The sequence below is a fragment of the Streptopelia decaocto genome (genome assembly GCF_964273445.1).
Source record: "Streptopelia decaocto genome assembly, chromosome: 2".
NCBI classification, from domain to species: domain Eukaryota; kingdom Metazoa; phylum Chordata; class Aves; order Columbiformes; family Columbidae; genus Streptopelia; species Streptopelia decaocto.
Genome location: NC_138655.1, coordinates 26,797,554 through 26,821,491, shown reverse-complemented (window position 1 = coordinate 26,821,491; position 23,938 = coordinate 26,797,554). Strand labels below are relative to the sequence as shown.

The following is a 23,938-nucleotide window of genomic DNA, read 5'->3' as shown; positions in this document are numbered from 1 at the left end:
TCATTCTTGACATTCAACATGTATTTTTCACACTAATATATGAGACCTGAAAGTAAGATCCATTAGTTGACAGGCCAAGTCAAGTCTAAGGCATTCCTGGGTAAGACTCAGCTTCTGTTCTATTCACAGGTTCCTATATTTATATTCCCATACAGAAAAACTTAACATCTTTGAGTGCTTCAATCTTTTTATAGAAAGTGAATTGCTGGGTAGGGTTCAATGTCCCACAAATAAAATATTTTTTTCAGTATATGGCAAAGGGATTTCTAACAAGGTTTCTACTTTAACTGAGCTCTTATAACATTTGTGGAAATACCAGTAATTTTTTCCTCCTCCTTGCCAATAAGGAAACTACTTATTGAAAAGCAAGCTGGTATATCCATGCTGACTTACAAAATACATCTTAAGACAGTCCGAAGAACTTATATGTTTAATTCATGTGAATACTCCTCCAAACTCCTAAAATACTGAAAATTCAATGCCTATACTAAAATTCGACACTAGAGCATAACAGTGGATAGTTTTATACTATATTAACAGCAAAACCTTTATTCTAGTCAAATCAGAAAAAAAAAAATACAGACTATCACTGACCAAGTCTCATACTTAAAACGTGGAACTAACTTCTGAATATGACTGGTAAGCTAATATCACCTTTATTTATTTATGAGACCAGTCTACATGCAATATCCTTTTCAATACCTTCTCCAAGATCACACAGCAAATTCACCAGCTTTTGCTTTCTTTTAATGTGAACATCCTTTAGCTTCCTACTCAACCATTTGTACTTTGTGCTTATGACACCGATAATGATAGCTAGGTGACGCACTGTTATTCTAATACAACATCCTGACTATTAAGGGTTTGTAATTTGCTCATCCCCTTTTGCAGCTGAATAAAATCAAAAAACTCACTGCTTTTTTATCTGTATGACAAATTAGCATATGCAGGTGGGGGCTCACATACATATGACTAACACAAAGCAAGGGAAAGATTTTAAGAGCAGGCATCACAAACAGTGAGATACTCTTATTCTAAAGACAAGACTATATATAACTGGATACACATCCTGCAGACACAGATCCTCCAGCCCCAAAACAAACTTTTAAAATACATGCAACCCATCTTGGCTTGCAGCAGTTTCTACTATCCTTGTTTCCCTCTACTCAAATTATTTGCAATTTAGCCATGTGTTGAGCCATTTTAGAGTTCATTCATCCACCAATTCCATTTCTGCAGGATTCCTCCTTTGCCTATGAACATAACCATGTGAAAGTGTATATGTGACCAAATGTGCCTCCCTTAGAAACTCAAGCTACAGGAAGGTGGGGAGGGGCGAGGACGGAATAAGAAATTTAAGAGTTGAAACTTCCCTGTCTACAGGCAGATTTTCAAAAAAGTGAAGCTTTCATATTGAGAACAAATGTAACAGAAAGATTTAAAAAGTAAGATCTGGGAAAACTGATTACTGTAATACACTACTTCAAATTTGTTCTTCTAAATGTAAATTTTTAAAAGTTTAAAACTGCCTCAAATTTTAGCCAACACAGTAGTCATCTGGACATACTTCTCCAGGATAGGAATCCTATTTCTAGAAGAACTAAACCCCAATGGCTTCAAAAGCAGCCTAGTAAGTAGCCTTGATTAGATATTATAATGTTTCTACCCAATAACATTTTTCCACACTTGGTGTGTGGAAGGCAAACCCTTAGCTTTTTTCTCTTAACATACAAAGTATTTGAGTATTTAATCTCAAAGGTTAAAGTGGCACTCCTTCACATTCACCATTAATTTCTATTCATTTCTACCAACAACACAGACCAGAGATAATGATAACACAAACTGCATTCAGCTCATTAATAGTTTTGTAGTGGACACTGATGAATGGACAACTTAAACACTGGCATCAGACTTTCACCAAGCTAGGAATTTATCATTATTGTTCTCTAATATTTTGAAAAGACAGAGATGGAAATCACATAGAACACCAAAGCTAAGTACTGTGGTTTCATAGTAAAAAGCTTTAATATGATTTCATACTGACTTTAGATTTGGAAATACACCTGATTTTCTTCCTGAAAACAAAGAAAAAACTTTTTTCCTTTGTATAGTACTTGCCATGGTAAAATGACAAATACTGACTGGGAAAGCTATGTACAAAAGTAACAAAGTTGAACTGCAATCTATCTTTTGAAGGTTTTATCAATTTGGCAGGCTAGTCTGAAGAAGAAGGTTTCCTATCAAATGGGTTGTCAAAAGCTCCATTATGTTTTTATAGCTCCACTTAAGATGAAAAATGCACTTACTGGCTTTTCAAGTACAATTGGATGATCAGGAAGAAACTCTGGCTTCTTCTGAGAGAGAGAAACACTTGAAAGTTTCAGAAGGAAGTCTCTGCTGTATTTGATCCTTTCTGTGAACATATAAAATTACTAAGTTCAGCACTGCTGTTTAAGGTATCAAGGTTGGAAATTCAGAGAACTGATTTCATTTCTTATAGAAGGGTAAAAATGCTGCATGTGGAATACAAAAAATCAATACCAAAACCAGCAGTCTGCCCTTCCATCAGGACAATTTGTAGTAAATTACAGAGCATTTCACTTTATCAAATTGACTTAGTAAATACTGAGGACTATTCCAAGCTCATTAGCGTTTGTTGTTTTAATACAAAAGAAGACAAAAAGTTAGAGTCCAACCTTACATGAAAGACAGACTCTGTATCTTATTCTAATTAACAGGAACACCACAAACTAGTCTTGAAAGCCTAGAAGAAAATCTATTTATAACTCACGCCAAAGTGGCACATGTTTCTACAGGATGAATAACAAAAGCCAACTGTCTTTTTTCTTGGAGCTATTAAGTTGATGCCTTTCAACAGGTAAAAGCAATTATCAGATCTCCTGCATGTAAAGTTGCAAACAGATTAATACCAATCAAGTAGTTGTGAAGGTTCAAAGGTTCAGGCTGGACAGGGCTCTGAGTAACATGATCTAGTTGAAGATGTCCCTGCTCACTGCAGGGGAGTTGGACCTTTGAAGGACCCTTCCAACCCAAACTATTCAATGATTCCATTCTAAGCTACCAAACCATGACAGAAACACTACTATGCTCTATGGGTGTTGAGTGACAGGCACTACAGAAAGAAAAGCACGTAGGGCAAACCTTAAGGACAGTGTTTACACAAGAACAAACTGTCCAGGACTAATCATAAAAGAAATTAAGTGATTTCTAACCATCAGAATACACATTTTTCAGAAGTACTGTAGTAAGAGTAGGAAAAGGAAGCCAACTACTAAATTCTTAAATTGAGTGCATACAGTAGTCTTAAAGATTGTATGCCCCTGCAACAGGCTAAAGGACACAACTCAGACCTGTACTTCTATACACAGAAGCAATTTACACAAAACTGGGATTTTGCGTGAAGAAATTTTTTTCATGCTTGGGGTTTGTTTTTTCTTGGGTTTTGTTGGTCCTTTTTTTAAGACTGGTACACCATTATATGCAAGCAAGTCTACCAGTGAGGGTTTCCCACCTCACCTATGGCCAGGTTCTACATTTTCTCTAGAGTCTGTGAAGAACAGGAAAATTTCATATTGCTCTCAAATTGAGGTACAGAAGGAATCCAAACTCTCAAAGCACTGGCTAACCAGAAAAAATAACATGCAGCACACATCTCTTCAAAGTTCAACTGTCCTCCATCCAGAAAATACAATTCTGACACAGACACTCATGCACTATTTTACCTTTTTTTGCTTCTGATTCATGCTGGTTTGGTTGACAGGGCATCATAGTTTGAGTTAAGATCTTCACTTCAGTCATTTCAGATAACTAAAATATGAGGGAAGAGTTAAAATATTTTTGTGATACATTTTACAAAATTAAGTTATGAAACTTGTTTCCTTTAAACTTATTAAAACAAGGATGTATGTTTCTTAGTTAAAAATAACAGTTGTAACAGTTTCAGTACTCAATTTTGCCTTCTCCCATTACCAAGATTTTGGACAATTAATACTATGTGTGCACAAAAAAAACCCCAAACAAACATCTGTTCATTTTTTCTACTCCTTGCAAGTGAATCACCATCTTCTTTACAGTATAACAACAGTTTGAAAAGAAAGTCTTGCACAAATTTAACTGTAGTCAGAACTGTATCTATTTATAACAGTTGATGCATCTCTAACTAGAAAGATGAAGGACCTGAAAAATAACTGCAGAAAACTGAAAATAGGAATAGTAGTAATTTAAAATGCCTGAGAAGTTTAATTTGACCCTGTAGAATGTTTGTTACTCTTGATACTCTTGATTACATACAATAAAGGAATTAAATGGCCTTCAAAGCAGTATAGGTAAGGACATTTGAGACAGCAATCTTTTAGAAAAAATTTTACAGTGCTACTGCTAGTTTTTTAAAAGAACACAATTACCTCCTCCTTTTCTCTTATCTCGCTGAGAACACAGGGAGAAGCTGCTACCCTGGGGAGTAATAAAAGCAGGAAGGACTCTCCTTAAAACTAAAAGAGAGATTTGGATTCTCTCACCTAGCAAAAGGTTTCATAAGCATCAATATCCAACATCTACAGTATAATGCCAAGTTCCCTTCAGCTGCCAAAGCCCTGTAGTGAGTGTTTTAGAAAGGAGGAAAACAGTTTACTCTCAACAATTTGTCTTGGCTCCCAAAAGGCTCCACAGGTTTCGCTAAAGAATTTTAACCTCATTCTGAGGCAGATTTGGGGGTGGAGAAGAGTAGGAAGAACTGAAAATTTTGGGAAGCATTTTTCAAAAGCAGACAGAGATGGCAGTTTACACTTTGTGTTGTAACTGCAGCACCAGCTTTCATGGTCTGCTAAGACCATGCTATTATGCTATTATGAATAGCATCTTATCCACCCTGCTTGCACTGCTATTTTCTGTGGTTGAAATTTAGTTATCTTTTCCTGATTTGTCTACAACTTCTGGGGAAAAAACTCTGAAAAATCTAGGTATTTCAGAGAATGAAGTTACCAGCCACACTGCTAATTCTAACTGCTTTGTGATGTTCAACTAGTCTTCACAAGTCTTGGCTCTTCAAAGGCTCTTTCCAAGTACAAACAAGGATTTAACAGATTCTCAAATCCACAAGTAAGACATGCATGATAAAGCAGAATTTACAGCAATGTGCCAGACAATATCATCACAATACTTTTAACACTTCTTTCTGCACCATCTCCCATCACATCATCCTGCCAACTGCTTTACAATACCAACAGTTCTATTATCCTTGGTTTTAAGTCCAAAATGTGACATCTGAGTATCACCACAATACTCATACATGTTTCTATCTGAAATCCATTCACAAAGAGGGAATCTATCCACAAAGAATATCCCTAGAGCAGTGCATGTATTTCTGAAGCTCAACATTATTTTTAAATCGTAGATAAGAAGTAATAAATGAAAACTCATAATGACTAATGGAGACTTTACAAGTCCCTCTACCTCAAATAGATCTGAGGTAGTGGACTCAACACTCTCCAGATCTTCTGAAAATTCTTTGTATACCATAAAGGAGTAAAAATTATTCTCTGCTTTAAATTATCCAGCTAGGGCACAGTGAGTATTCAGGCACTTTCACTCTGAACACCAGTTTCATGGAAATTCCCTAGAATACATGCTAATGTCTTAGATACGAGCACTACCACTGTGTTCATTATTAACAGTAGCTCTTTTGCACTTCCTCTAAGACTTAAGACTACAAGTTTCACACTCTAAGTTCCTCAGACAGTAGTCTTACAGTTCTTTAGATTACTCAGAGTTGAATCTAACACTGACCAGCACTCTTGATGTGCCATAATGATGATTCTTTTTCCCTGGAAGAAGTGTAATCAGCTTTAAGCATGCATACTAAATATCGCAGAGTAAAGCTGTTCAGAGAATTCGGTTGCCAGATCCTTCTTCAGTTCTTTCACTGCTTTAAGAACCTGGTTTGTCAGAGTTGGCTTTTTTTTTCTCCATTTCTAAAGCCTATTTTGTTTTTTAAAATCTATTTATAAGTTAGTGGCAAACACAATTTGCTTTACTTTTTAAAATCTTCACCATTCACCAAGCTTTCCAAAAAGTAACCTGTATTTCCTGTATCATAACTTATATAAACTTGAATATTTATTGTATCTTTAATAGACCACTGCTACATAAGACCATGAGTGGTATAAAAATTCTAACAAGTTGGTTTTCCTTTAGCAATACTAAGTGTTATTTCAACAGTTGTTCCTGTTTTCATCTTAGAGTGTTTATTGCTGTGATAATTTATCTTCCTATTTCTGTAAAAGGAGGAGGAAGAAAAGGGGATGAGGATAATTAAAGTTTTATGCTTGTATATACAGAGCACTCTTACTGTCTTGCCAAAAAGGCAATAAGATTTACATCACCTAAAATACAATTACAATTTAGAATAATATATTGTGCTTCAAGAACCTGTTCTTCAAAGAATGGGGAGCCAAATCAGGAGCCAAAAAGCAAATGGATAACAAAGCACAGGTTCCTCAGATTGTCACTAATGCTTTTTTAAACACACAGAATATTGGGAAAGATTCATTAAAAAGTGATAATATAAAACTTCGTATCATCAGATTCAGGTCTCTGTATCTTCAGAGCTAGCTACTGAATGTTCTTGCTTAGAAAAATGTTCTGTGAATTTGCTATGCCAGCCTCCAAGCCAATGCTGCCCATCAAGTGAAATCAACAAGTTCACAGAGTCCTAATGAGCTGGTATTTGCAGGTACCCATGAAACAGCTGATACTCAAAACCATCAAAAAACTTTCTCAGTATCCTATGCCAAAGGAAAAAAAAATAAAAAAATATATATATTTATATATATACACTAACCTCAAAGAAATGCAGTATCTAGCTACATGTAGCCTAATATAGACAAAACTGAGTACCACAGCATTACTGACCACCGACCTGTTCTAAAAGGGAATAGTTTGTTCTTCTAGACACCTTGTTCAACAGACAAGTCTAACTGTTGATTTCTCTATGTGTGATCAAGAATAGGTGGTCAACATCTTGATTTTTAAAAAAGTCAAAGATAGCTTCCAGAAGCTTCATACAATAAGAACTATGGGATTATTAGACCAACAATGACAACAAAATAAAAAACTTCCAATACGGTCTGAAGTACATTCAAATCAGTACCAACAGAAAAATCAAATTCAGACTACAAAACATTAAACATTCCACTTGGAACACCACAAACTTCATTCAACAGCTACAACCAGTTTCAAGTTTGAAACACACACTGTACCATGTCTAAAACCAAGTATTTCTGGCAATAAAACACTAGTGTGTTTCTGTTTTTTGGGGATGCTAAGGTCTATTTATTGTTCAGTCCAGCAGAGTCAATGAAAGAGAACTACAGAATGCACTGGTACTGTTTAAGAATCTAGTTTTGTCAAGTTTGCTGCCTCAAATGAATTCATGTGCTACCTGAGAAAGAAAAAAAAAATCTAATGTTATTCTTTACATATAATAAGCAAAGACTGAATATGTGTACTTTAAGTTTAAAATAGCTGTCTTAAATTCAATCAAGACTAAAGAAACGTCACACAGACTTTCATAAGACTCATAAATAAGTAATTCATTATATGTATTTTTCAGCTACTAGTGCATGCAAATATCAGGGAAAGGCATTCCTGAAACTCATACTTAACACTTCTAACATTGCTGGTTTATAGTGTACAGATTCAAGGACTCCCCGCTGGAAATACAGTTAACTTTTCCCTTGGTAACATAAGAGATCAGCTGACCTCCAATTTATAGCACTCTAGAACACACTTCATCAACTTTTGTCATCTACTGTTTACTCAGTACTCACCCAGTCAACCTTACGCTGCAAACATACTTCACTGTTGCTAGGTAATTCAGTCTCAAAGTTTAACGGAATGGCTGATGCCAGTGAAAATAAGAGAAAACATTAAGAAAAATATTTTAAATAGACTCCACATTTTTATTTTTTGATACTTGTCACAAGAACATTACTGAAATCCAACTGCAAATAGATTGTATGGGCATTTATTCACAACTGAAAAGCTCTAAATCATCGTAGCACCATTTTTCCATTTCTTCCATGAATTTTAAACAAGAAAAATTTTAGCATGTCACTTAACTTGTGTCCACATCATCACTGCTGTCACAGTTTCTCTGACCAACAAGAATTTCTAACTTAACAACAAGAGTGGTAATACTTCAATATCTAGAAGGCATACGAAGATTTAAAAACAAAACCAAAATATACACACCTGACATAAATACCACATGACTTCTTAGGCTTTTTGTTTGTTTAAAATTTGTATGAAGTCAAGATAAGAACGGTACGGTGCAACATATTTTACTGCAATAAAGCTTAACAATCTTGCTTAATAATCTTAAAGCTTATTAATCACCAAAGCTTAATAAACTTGCAATAAAGCTTAATAATCTGTCAAACTATGTCTATTTTATGTTTTCAGTAGCAGACACCAACTAACCCACTAACTAACTATCAGATTTTAGCACAGAGATGTGTAGTAAGATCAACTGAAGCATGGCAAAGCAAACTGTATGTTATCCATGCTACTCACCTTGTTTAGGAGACAGATGATGCACAGGTCGTGCTGGCTGAAGGGATTTACCAATTAACTTTTTAGGTTCCTTTAACATTTTGTAGCATCACACTTTAAAAAAGCAGCAGAAATCAATACACACCATTCAGTTTCACATACGGATATTAAGTGAGCAGAGCATTCTATGCGCAAGCCTAGCAACTCATTAGTTGCATTTGACAAGAAGAAATAACTGTTTTTTAGTATCTGAGGAGGAAAAAGAAGATAGGCCTAACACACAAGTTTTGTTAGGTGACAGAATATGCTGGCTAAAATCTGCATCAAGACAGAATCAGACATGTCCACTGAAAAATATTTTTTTTCCTTTATGCATATCTGTACACTTGGAGAAAGGAGATGGGGACGTGATGGAAATGAATCATAGAATTACAGAATGTCAGGGATTGGAAGGGACCTCGAAAGACCACCTCATCCAATGCCCCTGCTGGAGCAGGAACACCTAGATGAGGCTACACAGGACGGCATCCCTGCAAGTTTTGAATGTCTCCAGAGAAGACTCCACAACCTCCCTGGGCAGCCTGTTCCAGTGTTCTTTCACCCTCACTGTGAAGAAGTTTCTCCTCATATTTAAGTGGAATCTCCTGTGTTCCAGTTTATACCCACTGCCCCTTGTCGTATCATTGGTTGTCACCGAGAAGAGCCTGCTCCATGCTCGTGACACTCACGGTATACATATTTATAAACATTAATGAGGTCACCCCTCAGTCTCCTCCAAACTAAAGAGACCCAGCCCCCTCAGCCTTTCCTCATAAGGAAGATGCTCCACTCCCTTAATCATCTTTGTGGCTCTGCACTGGCCTCTCTCCAGCAGTTCCCTGTCCTCCTTGAACTGAGGGGCCCAGAACTGGACACAATATTCCAGATGGGGTCTCACCAGGGCAGAGTAGAGGGGAAGGAGAACCTCTCTTGACCTACTAACCAGCCCCCTTCTAATACACCCCAGGATGCCATTGGCCTTCCTGGCCACATGGGCACAGTGCTGGTTCATGGCCATCCTTGTTGTCCACCAGGACCCCCAGGTCCTTTTCCCCTACACTGCTCTCTAATAGTTCATTCCCCAACTTACACTGGAACCTGGGGTTGTTCCTGCCCAGATGCAAGACTCTACACTTGCCCTTGTTATATTTCATTAAATTTCCCCCCAACTCTCCAGCCTGTCCAACTACTTTCTAAGAGTTAATTTAATTCAACAAGGTTTTAATTAATTAACATCAGTGCATCCTTTGCAGTCTGCTGGCTGCACAGCATTTCCTTATATATACCTACATAAGCTTGCATAATTGTTTTTTAATATCTACTTAAGTGAATACAGTTTTGCATCTTCCCACTCAGGCTCCTATAGAAGCACCAAAAACTGCTACAGTGGTGCTGGGCTGACAGATCTCCCACTATAAGTAAACCAACAGTTGTAATATCTTAATTTGTGACATCTATATCTTAATTCTTCTCCTTCCCAAACGTATCTCCTTTGTCAACTGGAAGATTTCATGATTTGAAGGAATTGCAGCTTCTTTTAAAGAAAAAGAATAGCAGAAAAAACAACTGGCACAATAACAATAGTACTGAAATTCAATTTTCTCTAAGAGACTTTACAAGACAAGGTAAGAACTGTTGCAACAAAAAATATTCAAAGGAAACTTTATGACTTCAAGAGTTTATCCAGTTCCAGTATGGAACAAGAAAAGAGAAGTTAGGATATTTAAAATATGATCCAGTATCACTTCCCACTTTGCATTATGGAAAAAAAAATAATCTATTTACTACATTATAATATTCTGAACTTGAACACTGAACTTTTACTATATTCAAGTAACAGTTTTCCAACATAGAAACCAATTGTTAAATGATTACTGTCTGAATTAGAACAGTTGAGCTAAATGTAGGGAAAACGTTGTGGTTTGATTCCCTGTTTTTCCTACCTTCTCAACTTAAAATACCTTGAAAGCTGTAGTGAAAAGCAACAAGAAGAATTCCTGCAGATGAATGAACTGGGATTACTGACATAGACAACATATTTCACTATATCCAGATGAGGAATGTTTGTTTAAACCATCTTTATACTACATACTAAATTTCTGCATAAAGGAGTACAGTAATGTTACTTGCATCTGAAGATTAAAAAAAGGCAAGTTTTCCGTCATACCCTGATTGCAAATGATAGGCACATACTATTTTTAAAAACAGGAAAACCTGTTTAAGAGGCTGGCTAGCTTCTAGAACGCAGCACACCTGTACTTTTTAAAGCCTTCTGTCAATGAAAACAAGGTAACTTGCGGTGACAACACATTTTACTGCCCCCTCCCTTAATTTCCATGAGGAAGATGCCTAAGAAACCACATATATTCTCAAAGAATGCCAAAGAGAGAATACAAGAGGCAAGTTTGGGCACAGGTAAAGTCCAGTATAGTGTTGTAACAGCTCTATTTCCTCCTTTAATTTGAAGGAAGAGGCTAGAAAAGATCTCAAGAAGTTTTCCAGCCCGACCTTCTGGATTAATACAGTGTTCTAGCTGACTAATATCAAGAAAAGTAAAAAAATATTAGTTTTAATAGCCAAGAAACTAAATGCTTCCAGGAGAGACGACTGCTGCGGGGGCACCTCCTGCACCCCCAGACCTCCCCTTTACAAAGCCCAAGTTGCCTCTCGGAGTGCCTCCAGTGAGTGACCTGACACCAGCAGCCAGCCCTCTGCTGTGGCAACCAGGCCCGGCAGGATTTCTGTATGACTTTGAGTATCTTAACAAGCTGGACATTCACAGCAGACAGCTTACAAGGATACATCAGAAATGTTCTTTGGGAGGCCCTTTTCTGAACATATGAAAGAGAATTAACACATTTTTTGTGAAAAATGCCCTGATGCCAGCAGGCCCACGAACAACCAGAAACTGACCCTCTGCCCCTGCCACAGGCACAGCGGGGTTTCACTCGAGCCCCTCAGGGCCCACCACAACCCACACAAGCTCCTTCAGCCCCACCGGAGCCGCAGCCCCCGCCCGCTACCGAGCAGCCCGCGACGCCCTGACCCGGCCGGGCCGCCTCCCGGCCCCTCACCTCGCCGCTCGCCAGCCCCTCCCGCCTGCCTTTGGGCCGAGGGATCGCAGGTCAGCCCCAGCCCACCTCTAACCGCCTCCCCGGGCAGCGTCCCCGCTCCCCAACGGGCTCCCCGGCGCCGCTCCCCTCAGCGGCGGGCGGGCCCGGCGTGCGCGCGGCGCCTCGCGCCACAGCCGCGTGCCACGCGGGCTCGGTCGCCGCCGGCCGGTTAACGGTCGCGCCGCCGAACGTCCCTCAGCGGGGCTGCCCCCGCTTCTTCCCCACACCGGCTGCGTTCCGGGGCGGCAGTGCGGGCTCCAAGGGCGCCGTACGAGGCGTGGTGGTTTTTGTCGGCCCCGCCAAGGCAGCGGGAAAGGCGAGATGGAGGTGCTGCCGCCAGCTCCCTCGAGTGTCGGGGCTGAGACTGCAAATTAAAGGCGGTATCATTTGTGCAGTATGCCTTAGTTGATCCTTCCACACTTGCCTTCAAAGTTCTGCCTTTTCAGGTTGCTGAGTAGTTTGTGGTTATGTTTTTTGGGGAGGGTGCTTTTTGGTGTTTGGTTGTGGTTATGTATGTCTCAATAATGAAGTGTATGTTGCCTCTTTGTGCAGAGGTCAGCTCGGCCACCACCAGCGCCAACAGTTGGAAACCTGCTGGCTGAGGGAGAATCCTGGGGTCTGTATGAGAGAGTACATACGGCCAGTGCTCTTCCCTGAGGCATGGGTCCAGTGTCCTTGAGGGTGATTTCTGGTCTCAATGACTATAATGCCCAGGAAAAGTTGACTTCAGGAGTCAGCTTGCATCTGGGTGATTTACTGGCTGAAGAGAAAGCACTTCTCCACATACTTTTCCTCCCTACCTTTGTTGGTAGTTAATGAGATTTCCCCACTCCTGTGAAAACTAAGTTTATTAATCGTTAGAACTACTCTGTGCTACAAAGTATAGTAATGTTTTGTCAGGGCCTTACAGTGGAAATTAGGGAAAAAAAGTGACTTTTGAACACAGCCATGGGTCCTCCACAAGTAAGCTTGTCCAGAAGGAAAAGAAAAATCTACAGGCCTGGGGAAGCTGTCAGGTGTGGTTTGTGACTCAGAAAACTGACCTTGTCAACCTGCCCAGTTGCACCAACCAGCTACATGTGGATAAGGGACCAGAGAATGGCCACTGGCTTGTTGTTTATATAAGTGATGACATCTTGCATGTTTTGGAAGTTGAAATGTATTTCTTCTTACAACACATAATAAAAATAACAATGGATATGCCCCGCTAACTCCCAGAGGAGCAGACTAAAATTCCCTGATGTTAATTTGCTAGATTGCAGGTAGCCACCATACTTACATTACATCAGTATGCATTAATGAAAACTCCTTAACTTTTTTGTTAAATTTTGAGTTGTGTTTTTGTTTTGTTGTTTGTTTGTTGGGGGGGGGGGGCGTATGGTTGGTTGGTTGGTCTTGTGAGGGGTTTTTATGTGGGTTTTTTTTTTTGGTTTTGTAGCAGCTACTGACTCTGACTCCAGACGTTCATAATAGGTAGCTAAGATCAAGTATGCAACTTAGTTACAGAAATAGCAAGTACTTACATAATAGGTATTCAGTTGTTAATATGCAATGTTAAGATTTACAATCCTGATTTGTTATATATAAAGATGTTTTTGTTCCACCAAGCATTGTGGTTCTTCTTTGCTGCATTCTCTGTATTTTATTTTTCTTAAGTCATGTATGCAGAATTGAATACTGTCCCTGAAACAGAAGCTGATATATACATGTCATGCTCCTATAGTTTTATCTTATAACAGATAATCTTCCAGTTAGTTTCCAGAACTGTTCACGCATAGTGCACCATCACATTCTTTTTGCAGACACTGATGCAGTGCACCTGCACACTTGCTAACTCGCTTGCTGCCACTTAAAGACTCATTTGAAGTAATTTCTCCCAAGTGAATTAGTTTCTACTTGGACATATCATGTTTCTTCTGGCCCATCATCTATTCTCACAAGATTATCATGTAAAACAGCTACTCCCTTATTCATGTCAACCATTTCCCTTAGCAAAATCACACTAATTATCAATTATTAATATGTAAGTGCACATAAATATTAAATGTCTGCTGCTGCTCCAGAACAGTTACTGACAGGAAGGGCAATGGGGCAACCAAGATAAAGGTACAATTTTCACAGGGCTGTTGTGTTTTTTGAAAGAAGAGTACCAGGTGCTGCAAACCACATTTGCACAGGATCAACACAATCCTTTTTGTGGTTGACATCCAGAAATGGTGTCATGTACAGTGATGTGAAAGTACATACCCTTCTGGTATTTTTGCAGGTTTGTAGCATCCATATGCTAAGGACGAGTTAAAGAGCAAAAAACCTCACTCGGATATTTCATAGGGTCTGTAGACTGGGCTGCTGCTTTTAATATGTCAGGGAAGCAGAAGGGGCAGAAGCAGAAATAGGGCAAGCGGAAACAAATGGAGTGTGCCAGGTCTTTAGAGAGCTTGTTGCTCCTGGGCCTGCTGGATAGATGGAAATATTAGGGGTGGTAATGGCTGTTTTTTGCGGCACTGACCATCCCAGCAGGAATAGCTGTTGCTTCACACGCTGCCACCCATGAGCTGGCAATACCAGCAGCAGTAGTGAGGCCAGCCGTCCAGCAGGCAGAGGGAGCCCTGGACCATGGCCATTTTGCAGATCCCAGCAACCTGCTCTCTTCAACAACTTTGCCTGTGCCTGGAGAGAATCCTGCTTCTGATTGTCGGAAATTAAAACATAAGCTAATGTTTTTTCCTACTTTATCAGTTGTCTCCCGATTTGCCTGGTGCTGGTAATTACCCTACTGGAAATTTCTACTTCATTTGGTATTGTTTATGTTCTTACATTGCTTGGTGATAATCTAGAGTTCTCTCAGATACTTGATATGTACAGTAATTAATTTCAAAAGCTAATGACATGTCTAGCCAAGAGAGATTTATTATATATAGCAAAATATAAATATTACAGGTTTTATTGCTGTGGAAGAAAAATGCGTATCTATAGAAAAAACCCACACCCAAAGCAACTGGCTTTTTCTACTTAGCAAACTAATCAGATTTTTTTTTTTTTTAAACATATTGCTTGTGCTCCTAAAGGCTGTAGATTGCAGAAAGCCACACAGTTACACTTACTTCCTTTACTAAATATGGTTCAGGAAAGCATAAAACATTTATGGAAGACAGTATCAATATTGCACATGTAAAAATGAGCAATTGCGTATCTAAATGAGCGTGTAATTGTAATTGCACATGATTTTACCTTTGCAATGGATGGCACTTAATAGCAAAATAGTGGCTTTGTGCTGAAATGAAAGGACTCTTGGGTCAGCCTGCGGGCAGACTTGTAGATGCACATTTAAAAAGCCATTTTCAGTCTAATTTGTAATTCAGTTGTGCAGCCAAATATAATCAGCCTATTTGCATATGTAATTGTGTTTTATTTAGCAGTACTTTTTTTTTCTAAAGCCACCTTCAAAGTAATTTCATCAGAAAGCAAAAAAAAGCATTATTTCCAATGTTGTATCCTTTTATTAGTCAACAGAACAAACACTGAGAGACAAGAATATACGCGTAAATTCATATGTGTGCACGCTGAATATTTTAGTTGTACGTTGGTAAAGTGGCTACTTCAGCTAAATTAGTGACTTGTCCTGTGACGGCAGCATAGGGAAAGAATGCAAAACCTTTATTACCCCCTGCCTGTTCCTGAAGTTGAACTATTTACTATAGTGATGCTGTTCTTTCAACGGATTGGAGAATTCAGAATATTAATCATGTTCTTTCTGACTAGAGAAACTGTTGAATTAGAAGTAGGAAGCCGTTGCTGTATTTAGTGCTTACCACATGTAACTAAAAAGAGGTTTGAATATGATATGATCAGCATATAATACTGTACACATTAATGTATGGAAATATATTTTCTTCACAAACAAAACTTCTTTCACTTCTCCCAACTGTCATGCCTCTCTTGGATTAGGATTTTGTATTTTTATCTAAAATTAATTTTATGGGATCATTAACTATAACAGATTCTCAACATTTGTCTTCAAAATTTCTGTTTTCTGTGAACGTGGAGAAAAATCTTGACAACATGGCTCAAAGGCACCATACAAGTACCAAAAAAGACCCCAAATGACAAATGAAAAGAATCGTATAAATAAATACATAAAAGACATTAAATTAAACATTTGGGTTTTTGCAGAATAACTGCCTTGCTCATCTCTCATCCCTGAGAGACGGCAGTAGGGAGTTGGTTACTGGACCTAAACCGAACAGAGCATTCAGGATGTAGGAACTGAATATTCTCAATAGCCTCAGACACCAAACGTTGACATTTCAACTGACCTTATTTTGTAGGCTCTGAAAAACCACCTGCTTCATGAAGGGGATCCCGGAAGTGACTGTCTGGTGAATTAACAGGCAGAAACATCCATGGAACCTGTTGGCTCTGTTGTGTCATAGGGGTTTTACCTGGGTACCTGGGTCTGCTCTCACTGCCTGCACCAGCACAGGTGCTGTACCCTTCTCAGAGTTGCCCTTTTGGTTTTGGTGGGCTAAACTGTGCCTCTGTTGGAGGAACTGGCATATAAGGGCATGGCACACGTCCCATGCAGAGCTTTATTTTTCTGGGATTGCATTGGGTACTGGAAGAAGATGCTGTGGGATGGTTGATCCCTAGAGAAGGAAAACTGCTAGACTGCAGCTAACAGCTTGATGAACTAACTTTGTATATGAAGGAGGATATCAGGAAGTATCAAGATACCTACTCTTTGCTTATTTTTTGTATGAACAAAAGCATAAGAAAAAGAAGTTAGGAAAGATTTGTGGTCCTACGTTAATCAATATAAATTCATGCATATCCATCATTATCTAGAACAACAAAGTCTTATAATGTATGTACACATACACTTAATAGTAAACAGATTAAATAAACAAACCAACCACATACATTTCTTGTCTATTTTTATATGTGCACAGGAAAAGAGCCACATTTAATAGTTGATAATATCCTGGAAGAGCCAAGTTTGCTTTGGGAGACTGAAATTCTGAAATTGTGGCCTAATTAATTGATTGCAAGTTTTGCACTTTTATTTCTGGGTTTGGGCCAGAATTTCACCTGTTATTCGTATAGACTCCTTTACTCTGAATTCTAACGTGTAATATGTCTATCATAGCTGAATTACAAGACCTAAAAATCTTTATATATGCTGAAGTGACTCTGACTCTGAAATGAAACTGCAAGAGAAATCAGCTTATCCTCCACTAGACTGCAGAATTTTGCTTTCCAGTATTTCAGTCACGGGAATTGGGTTTAGTTCTTACACTGATTGAGATTGTTGTTATAGATTTTAATACCAGGAATACACAGAGTCTTATGACTAAGACATTGCTACATTTAGATACAGACTAAATCAGCATGATTCAGCAAATGCCACCACAACCTGTACTGATAAAGATACAGTAAAATAAAGCAGTTAGGACCAAGGGCATAACAGGAAAAAAAAAAAAAAAGACTAAAATTTGGAACGTGACATAAGGAAGCACATTAGCTGTGCAAAAGAGTAGTAATTTTAAAATTTGCATACATTAGAACTATGCATTCATGTTTCTCTGGATTGAGATAATAATCTGTTTATGTCATAGCTGTGGGGAAAATTTGTTTACAATTTTGGCTTACGTGCCAGGTAGGAAATATGATTTCAAGATAATAAAACTGTTGTGTTCAGCTGTGTGTATATACATATGAGGGTAAGAATGACCTAAATGAAAATTAATCCTGTGTAAATGAATCCATTGTCATGCACCCTGGAAAAACAGATTTGCTTTGTCACTTTGAATTTATTATTGTAAAATTACTGAATGCAAATTGCCAAATATTGGAACGGAATAATTCTGACCTCATTTAGGTTTTTCTAGGTTTGAGGTATAGCTGATTTATAAGCAATCAGAATAAAGTTTCCTACTTGTATTGTCATTTAAATTTTAATTTACTTCAAAAGAGAGTAATATTTCTATAGCTTTTAAGTTAGTGTCTGTCTTAAGTCAGTTCAGTGTTCTTCTTAGGGGTGTCAAACTCATTTTCACCACATTCGGCCGTTTGAAGGCAACCGCAAGGCTGATGTGGTCCCCGATGAAAATGAGTTTGACATCCCTGTGCTAAGTGGTTGTGTATATCTAGTAGCTTGTAACAATGAGCTATCAAGGCGGCAGTCAGTATAACTTCAGCACATATCTATCTTTCTGCTTTGCACCTATGTGTATACTGCAGAACAGATAATGTGTCATGTAATGTTCAACAGACTTTACAATGGTGGAAAAGGCCAGGGAAAACTTGTGCAGCTTCTTTGCAGTTCACACTCCCCATCCTTCTGAAAGCAGGACAGGGAAGAGGCAGCAGAAGAGCCTTAGTCTTGTCCTAAAACTGAGTCTGCAGCATATACCTACAGCACAGAGATCATCTGGTTGCTGTGTGTGCTGTTGAAGACAGTGAAAATAGAAGCAAGAACATCATTCCATGCTTCACTGTGTGGAACTGCAATCTCTTGCTGTGGAAACTAGGATGAGAGTATCAACATGGTGCACTCAAGTCACCTGAGAAATAGCAGTTAAGAGGAACAGAGAAGAAAGCCTCAAAGGTTGTAAATAAAAAAAAAAAAAAAAATATGGTTTGTAGGCAAGTATTTGACTTTTCATGCTTTTAACTGCCACTACAAATTAAAACAAAGATTTGTGAGAAACCTGAACTTTTCTGGGGTGGTCTCTTTCATAATGTATTAACTGCAGTTTCATCAACAAATGTAACTCATTTTTAGATTTATCTAATTTTTAATCCAAAGTTTTTAATTCGGCACAAAAGCACTGAGGGAGTATTCTCAGCCATTCTTTGCAGAAAACTATTCCTACTCTTCAGAAGTCAGTTTCAATGAGAAACAAAAGAGCTTGTTAGCTGCTGCAACCCGCTCTCCATCCCCCCACAACCAGGGGTAGATGTTTTGAAAGTTAAACACGGGTGTCATTATCCCATCCTGAACATTAAGCATGTGCTGCCCTGGGTTGGGAATTTGTTGTTCAGTCCGATGTCACTCCTGGAAATCATCTTCCAAGGACCCCAGTGGTCTCAGTCTCTTATCAGCAATAACATTTTTGCAGGATAAGTAAATCCTAACTTTTGATGTCGTGAATCCAAGCAAAGTTAGTAGTATAGCCGTCACTGAAACCATATTATAGATTGTTATACTAAACAGAAAATGCTATATCAGTCTAGTCAAAGAATATTAAAGAGAAAGAAATGGTTACATTCATTAAAGCATATGTTCCTCATCAAATTAGAAAATATTATAGGCTTAGAAGAATGACAGAGATTCCATAAATAATAATGAAATAGGAAACTCAGAATTCAGTTAGCTCACATAAATATCTCATTATATCAGCTCAGACCAAGTCTTTCCTTTAAGCTATTTAAGATTAGGATCTACTGTTACTTGAAAATTCCATTCAAGCCTTCTAGCTCAGCCAGCCTGTGTGCTTATGACTGTGAAACTAAAAGCAGATAATCCTAGTAGGGAAGTAAATTAAATTTCACCAATATAAATATATAAATTGTGAATGTTACCATTTTCTTCTTCCTCTGCCTACTCTCAAAAATAAAATCAGTATTAGTGATGGTCCAATACACCTAATGCTGCATTAAAAATACATAAGCTATTTTGAGCATAACAAGATTATGAATCGTGATCCTGTCTTTTCTGTCAGTTCTAGCAGGTTTTGCTCATCTGGCTGTGCTAGTGCCTGGCTGGTGTTAGAGCCGGGCTGCAGAGAAGGGCAGTGTCACACTCCAGGCAGTGCCACCCTGTCTGCATGTGACAGAAAACACGGCTTTTCCCACATGCAGTGAAGCATGACATTGGCTTCTCTGCACTCTTGACCTGCTCTGTCTTAATGCTAAAAGCACAGGAGAATTCAATAGTTCATTTGACAAAGCCTGAATGACAGGAGGCAACAATAGTTTTTCTATAATTCATCAGGTAGCAAACTATGGGAAGCTTTCATCTATCATCTCCCAAAAAGAGATATATCCCAAGCTTTCAGCTTGCATTTATAAAATAAAAAAAGATGTTTTTTTATAAAGCCAATGGCACTACATTTTTGTTTTAAACTAAATTGAAACAGAAGGTCTGCAGAGTGGTTTGTTCTGATTTAATGAAATTTGCTTAAAAATGTATTCAAACAGATTATGTTTTCTGCTTTTGCTTTAAAACAAAGATGAAGAAAACAGTTAGTGTCACTAATTTTACTTTCGTAATCAGGAAAAACCACTCGTTAGGCTTCCTGCCACAGATTTTAATACCAGGACTGTATTATTACTACATGATTTCTGTCTTTGCAAAGTAAATGACAGTATGTTTGTACATCTGAGGTTTTATTATCAGTAATAGCTGCTACGTTATAGTTTTCAAATTTGGAAAGAAAAACACATTTGTAAAGTTGTGTCTTCTTTTAACTATTAACAATCACAAAATGTGCTAATTTGCTGGAAATCTATCACTCGGTGAAGTCTATTGTGTATCACCTCCAATATTGGTGACAGGGCATTTTAAACAAAACTGGAAGTATTTTCAATAGAAATGCAGATTCTAATGATTTTTCAGGAAACCTACAGTATCTGTTCTCTTCAGCAAATGTAAATGAGACTTTAGTGTTTTTCTAATGAGAATAACATTCATTAATTTGGGGGCAGTTCTCATGTTAGCACTGTATAGGACAGTGGGTATACAGTGATGCTTTCAGTGATAAGTGTTTCATCAGCCAGAGCTCTGAGGAAAATCTATGCTATTTTGTAGCAGGCTTTGATTTTTTGTTCTGTTTTGTACTGTGCATGCATTTTGAACTATTTTGCTTAGCTCCTTTAGCTTTCTAGTGTCCAGTTTAGACAATCTAAATACAACATTAAATACAGCAACTTTTTAAGTGACACTTACCTGTTTATAGTTTAAAAAATGCAAAAAACTAAGATTGACCTTGTTTTAATAGTTATTGTTTCTTAGTTATTTTGGCCCTTGGGGGGTGGATTTAACTCTAAAGTTTATACTGGCTCCCCTTTTTCCTGGGACCCACAGGATGTCCCTGGGTGCTGTCAAGCTCACGGCATTTCTGCCAGGAGCTCCAGGGCCCTTGGTCACATAGCACAGTGCTGATGGATGGGACCTGTGGGGATGACAAGTGTGCTCTTCACCTCAGAGCGTCACTTCTTGCTTCTACGGGTCTTCCAGCTCCCATTACCTGATACAGGACTGACTGATGCAGACAGTGGTGATATCAAAGAGTAACTCCAGAAGACCAGCTCATAGCCCAGGTTCTATCCATCCTCATCCTTTTGCTGTGAAGTCAGGTAGATAATGATCGGGAGTCTCCAAACTTCGCCGTATTTCAGCTCCCTTTCACAGGAGAGTTGAAAACATGCCTGACATAATGCCAGCCGATCCTGCCAAACTGCTCCAAAGCATGGGCCAGGGACAGCTGGAATTTTCTGGCTGTGTGGTTTTATTTAAGCATAAACAAATAAACAATTTTCCCCTGCTCTCATTCCTGGAAAAACAGTACTATTTAAACTGAAACTGCACAGAAAATATGCCTGAGACAGCCACCTGGGATGGAAAATTTTGATCTAAAAGGTTAATATTTGACATTATAAGCATCAAAACAGAAATGAGACAATTAAAGCTCAGAGAATGGAAAACATTAGGCAAGTTAAATAATTTTTACAGCACACTTTCTAGTTCATTGACCTTACCATCAAAATAACAATAGTGTGCGTTTATGTTAAAAGGAATGTAAGGTAGTGTTTTCTCACTCCTTAATAAGAGAGGTACACAACCTACAAATAGCACTGTAGGCCCTTTCAGCCCTCTCCAACACTGATTAAGAGTTAGCTGGGTAATTTTGTTGGGGTTTTTTTTTTGGGGGGGGTGGAAATCAGAGAATGTCAGTTTGTCAGACGCAGATTTCTGGAGGAAACACTCCTAGGGTGGTTGCATTTTCAGTGAGATACAGCCAGAGAACTCTTGTGTAAACCTGCTGCTCTCCATGGGCTCGTCTGTTGGGTGTTCGGGGCAGCTGGCTCAGGGCGAGGGGCTCCAAGCTCGCGGAGCTTCCCAGGACACGTTACACCTTTCCAACTGATGTTCAGTAGAAATCCTGTTATTAAACATTAATTTCTTCAAGGTGCTTTATCTCTCCAAAATGGTTGGAAATGATGTTCAGTATGTTGTAAAGGCATTCCTTAAATAGGCAAGAATTCAAAGTATTTCAAAAGTTTAATTTGAGAAACTGACAGATAATACACACAGTAGTATGTTACAGATAAAAAAAAAATCCAAAGAAAAATATGATAATCACATTACAAGAATAAAGAGGACCCAAAATACTCCAGTAATACTACACAGGCAAAATGTTAGAGGCAGATAATATAAAAATCAAATTCTATACTTACTTCCTATCTAAGCAACTATGCTATTTTTTTAGACAAATTGAAAGTATGCCAAGAAAAATGTATTATATATGGATAAGAAACTTAATTAAGTAACAGTGAAAGTTTAGAGATGTTGCTTTGGAAATACTAGAAATTCAGTCTGAGCTTTCTGTGAAGTGCTGTATGTTGTTTGGCCTGGACCCCTAAGCCTGATAGCAACTTCTTTCTCATACAGTTTAACTTCAATCAGTCCTGAAATTCCATCAGCCACATCATTTTCCCTATGAAATATTGCCAGAAAAATAAGCAGCATGCCCTCAGAGGTGTTTTTCTAACCCCAGCCTCTTTGTCCCTCCCTCGTTTTTTTTTATAAATAGTAAGAAGCACACTTAAATTCAAGCAAGCTGGAACTATAACCATGTCATTACATATTAGTATTGAGCTTTGCAAAAGAGCTAGTATTGCATTTATTTTGAAATAAATTGTTGTTTCTCCATTACAAGATACACTGTTACTGGATAAAATCATAATATACATCTGTCCTTATGATCCTACACATCTCATCCAGTTTTATCTTTTAGCCATTATTTATAGGCAGCATTCTTAAACCCATTTGACAATCATTTTACTAAGTCATTGCAATGACACCAACTTATCATCTGGATCAGAAATTTCCATTCCATACTGTCATATCCGTTACTTTCACTCACAAGATTTAACCGAACACACTTCACACTCATAATCTGTTAAAAAGGAACCATAAAACCAGCTATATAGGTCTGGATGCAAAATCTGTTTAGTTCAATATCCTTTTTTTCCAAAAGCAGCCATAGTGAACGCCTATGGGTGAATATAAAAGCAGGGCAAGTGATACCGGGATACCACCCTGGTAGATGTCTCCAGCTTTCGGTGAAGTGTAACCTGATGAGTTGCTACATAATCAGGCTAACAAGTAGCTTCATTGTTCTAAAGTAAAAGCCCTTTTGCGGTTAAAGCTGTAGGAAACTGAGCCTGGATATTCTTTTCTTGTTGGCTCAAATAACCATAACAAAATCTTGCAAATAAATCGGATTAAGTTCCTCTCTCCTTCATGAACTTTTGTTCCTCTACCTGCTGCACAGCAACCATACCAATAAAATCACTGAAAGAAACTTGAAGAGAAACTTTTAAAGTTATTTTCAAGGGGGCTTTTTCCCCTCCTGGTCTCCTCCAGTACAGCTCTGCTGCCGAGCTGTGCTACAGGAATGGAAGGCAGAAGTATGGGGACATTTTAATCTATATGGCTACTGAGACACACGTTTTATAACTCCATTATGAAGAAAACAAGCTTTGGTATGAAAAGGGGTTTAATACAATGAGAGTTCAGCTTTTGAGCACCATGCAGTATACTAATTGGTACTATTAGAATTTTGTGTTGCAAGTAGTTGTGATACTCACTGATCTACTTCTCCACAACAAATCTTTTGAAAGGGAGGCTCAGTCCCTGTCATTGCAAAACTGAATCACAAATAAAAGGAAAATAAGTAGGAAACCAGGACTGGTTAATTTAAACCAGCCGTTCAGCTTGCTTGCAGTTTCTATCCTCTAGGAGTGAAATAGATGAAGTAAACAGCACAGTTACTTTACGAAAGTATTATATATTTCAAAATAGCTGGCATGTATTTGCCACATCCTCCCAGTCTGATAATCACTATCTTTGAATAATTTTACTGATGTGTTTCTCAGTTTTGCTTGGAAGGACGTTTCACAGATATTTTTAGAGGGCATTTTGCATT

At 38.2% G+C, this 23,938-nt stretch overlaps 1 protein-coding gene across 1 annotated transcript; it reads right to left on the bottom strand.

Moving 5' to 3' along the window:
- Window positions 1–1,214: 1,214 nt before the first annotated feature.
- Window positions 1,215–8,671, bottom strand: LOC309436791 (uncharacterized protein C8orf88; the record flags this gene model as incomplete). The annotated part of the gene is made up of 5 exons (XM_082046274.1): window positions 1,215–1,253; window positions 2,307–2,413; window positions 3,744–3,828; window positions 7,848–7,918; window positions 8,593–8,671. 5 exons carry the CDS (start codon window positions 8,669–8,671, stop codon window positions 1,215–1,217), a joined length of 381 nt encoding a protein of 126 aa, XP_081902400.1.
- Between the last annotated feature and the right edge of the window lie 15,267 nt (window positions 8,672–23,938).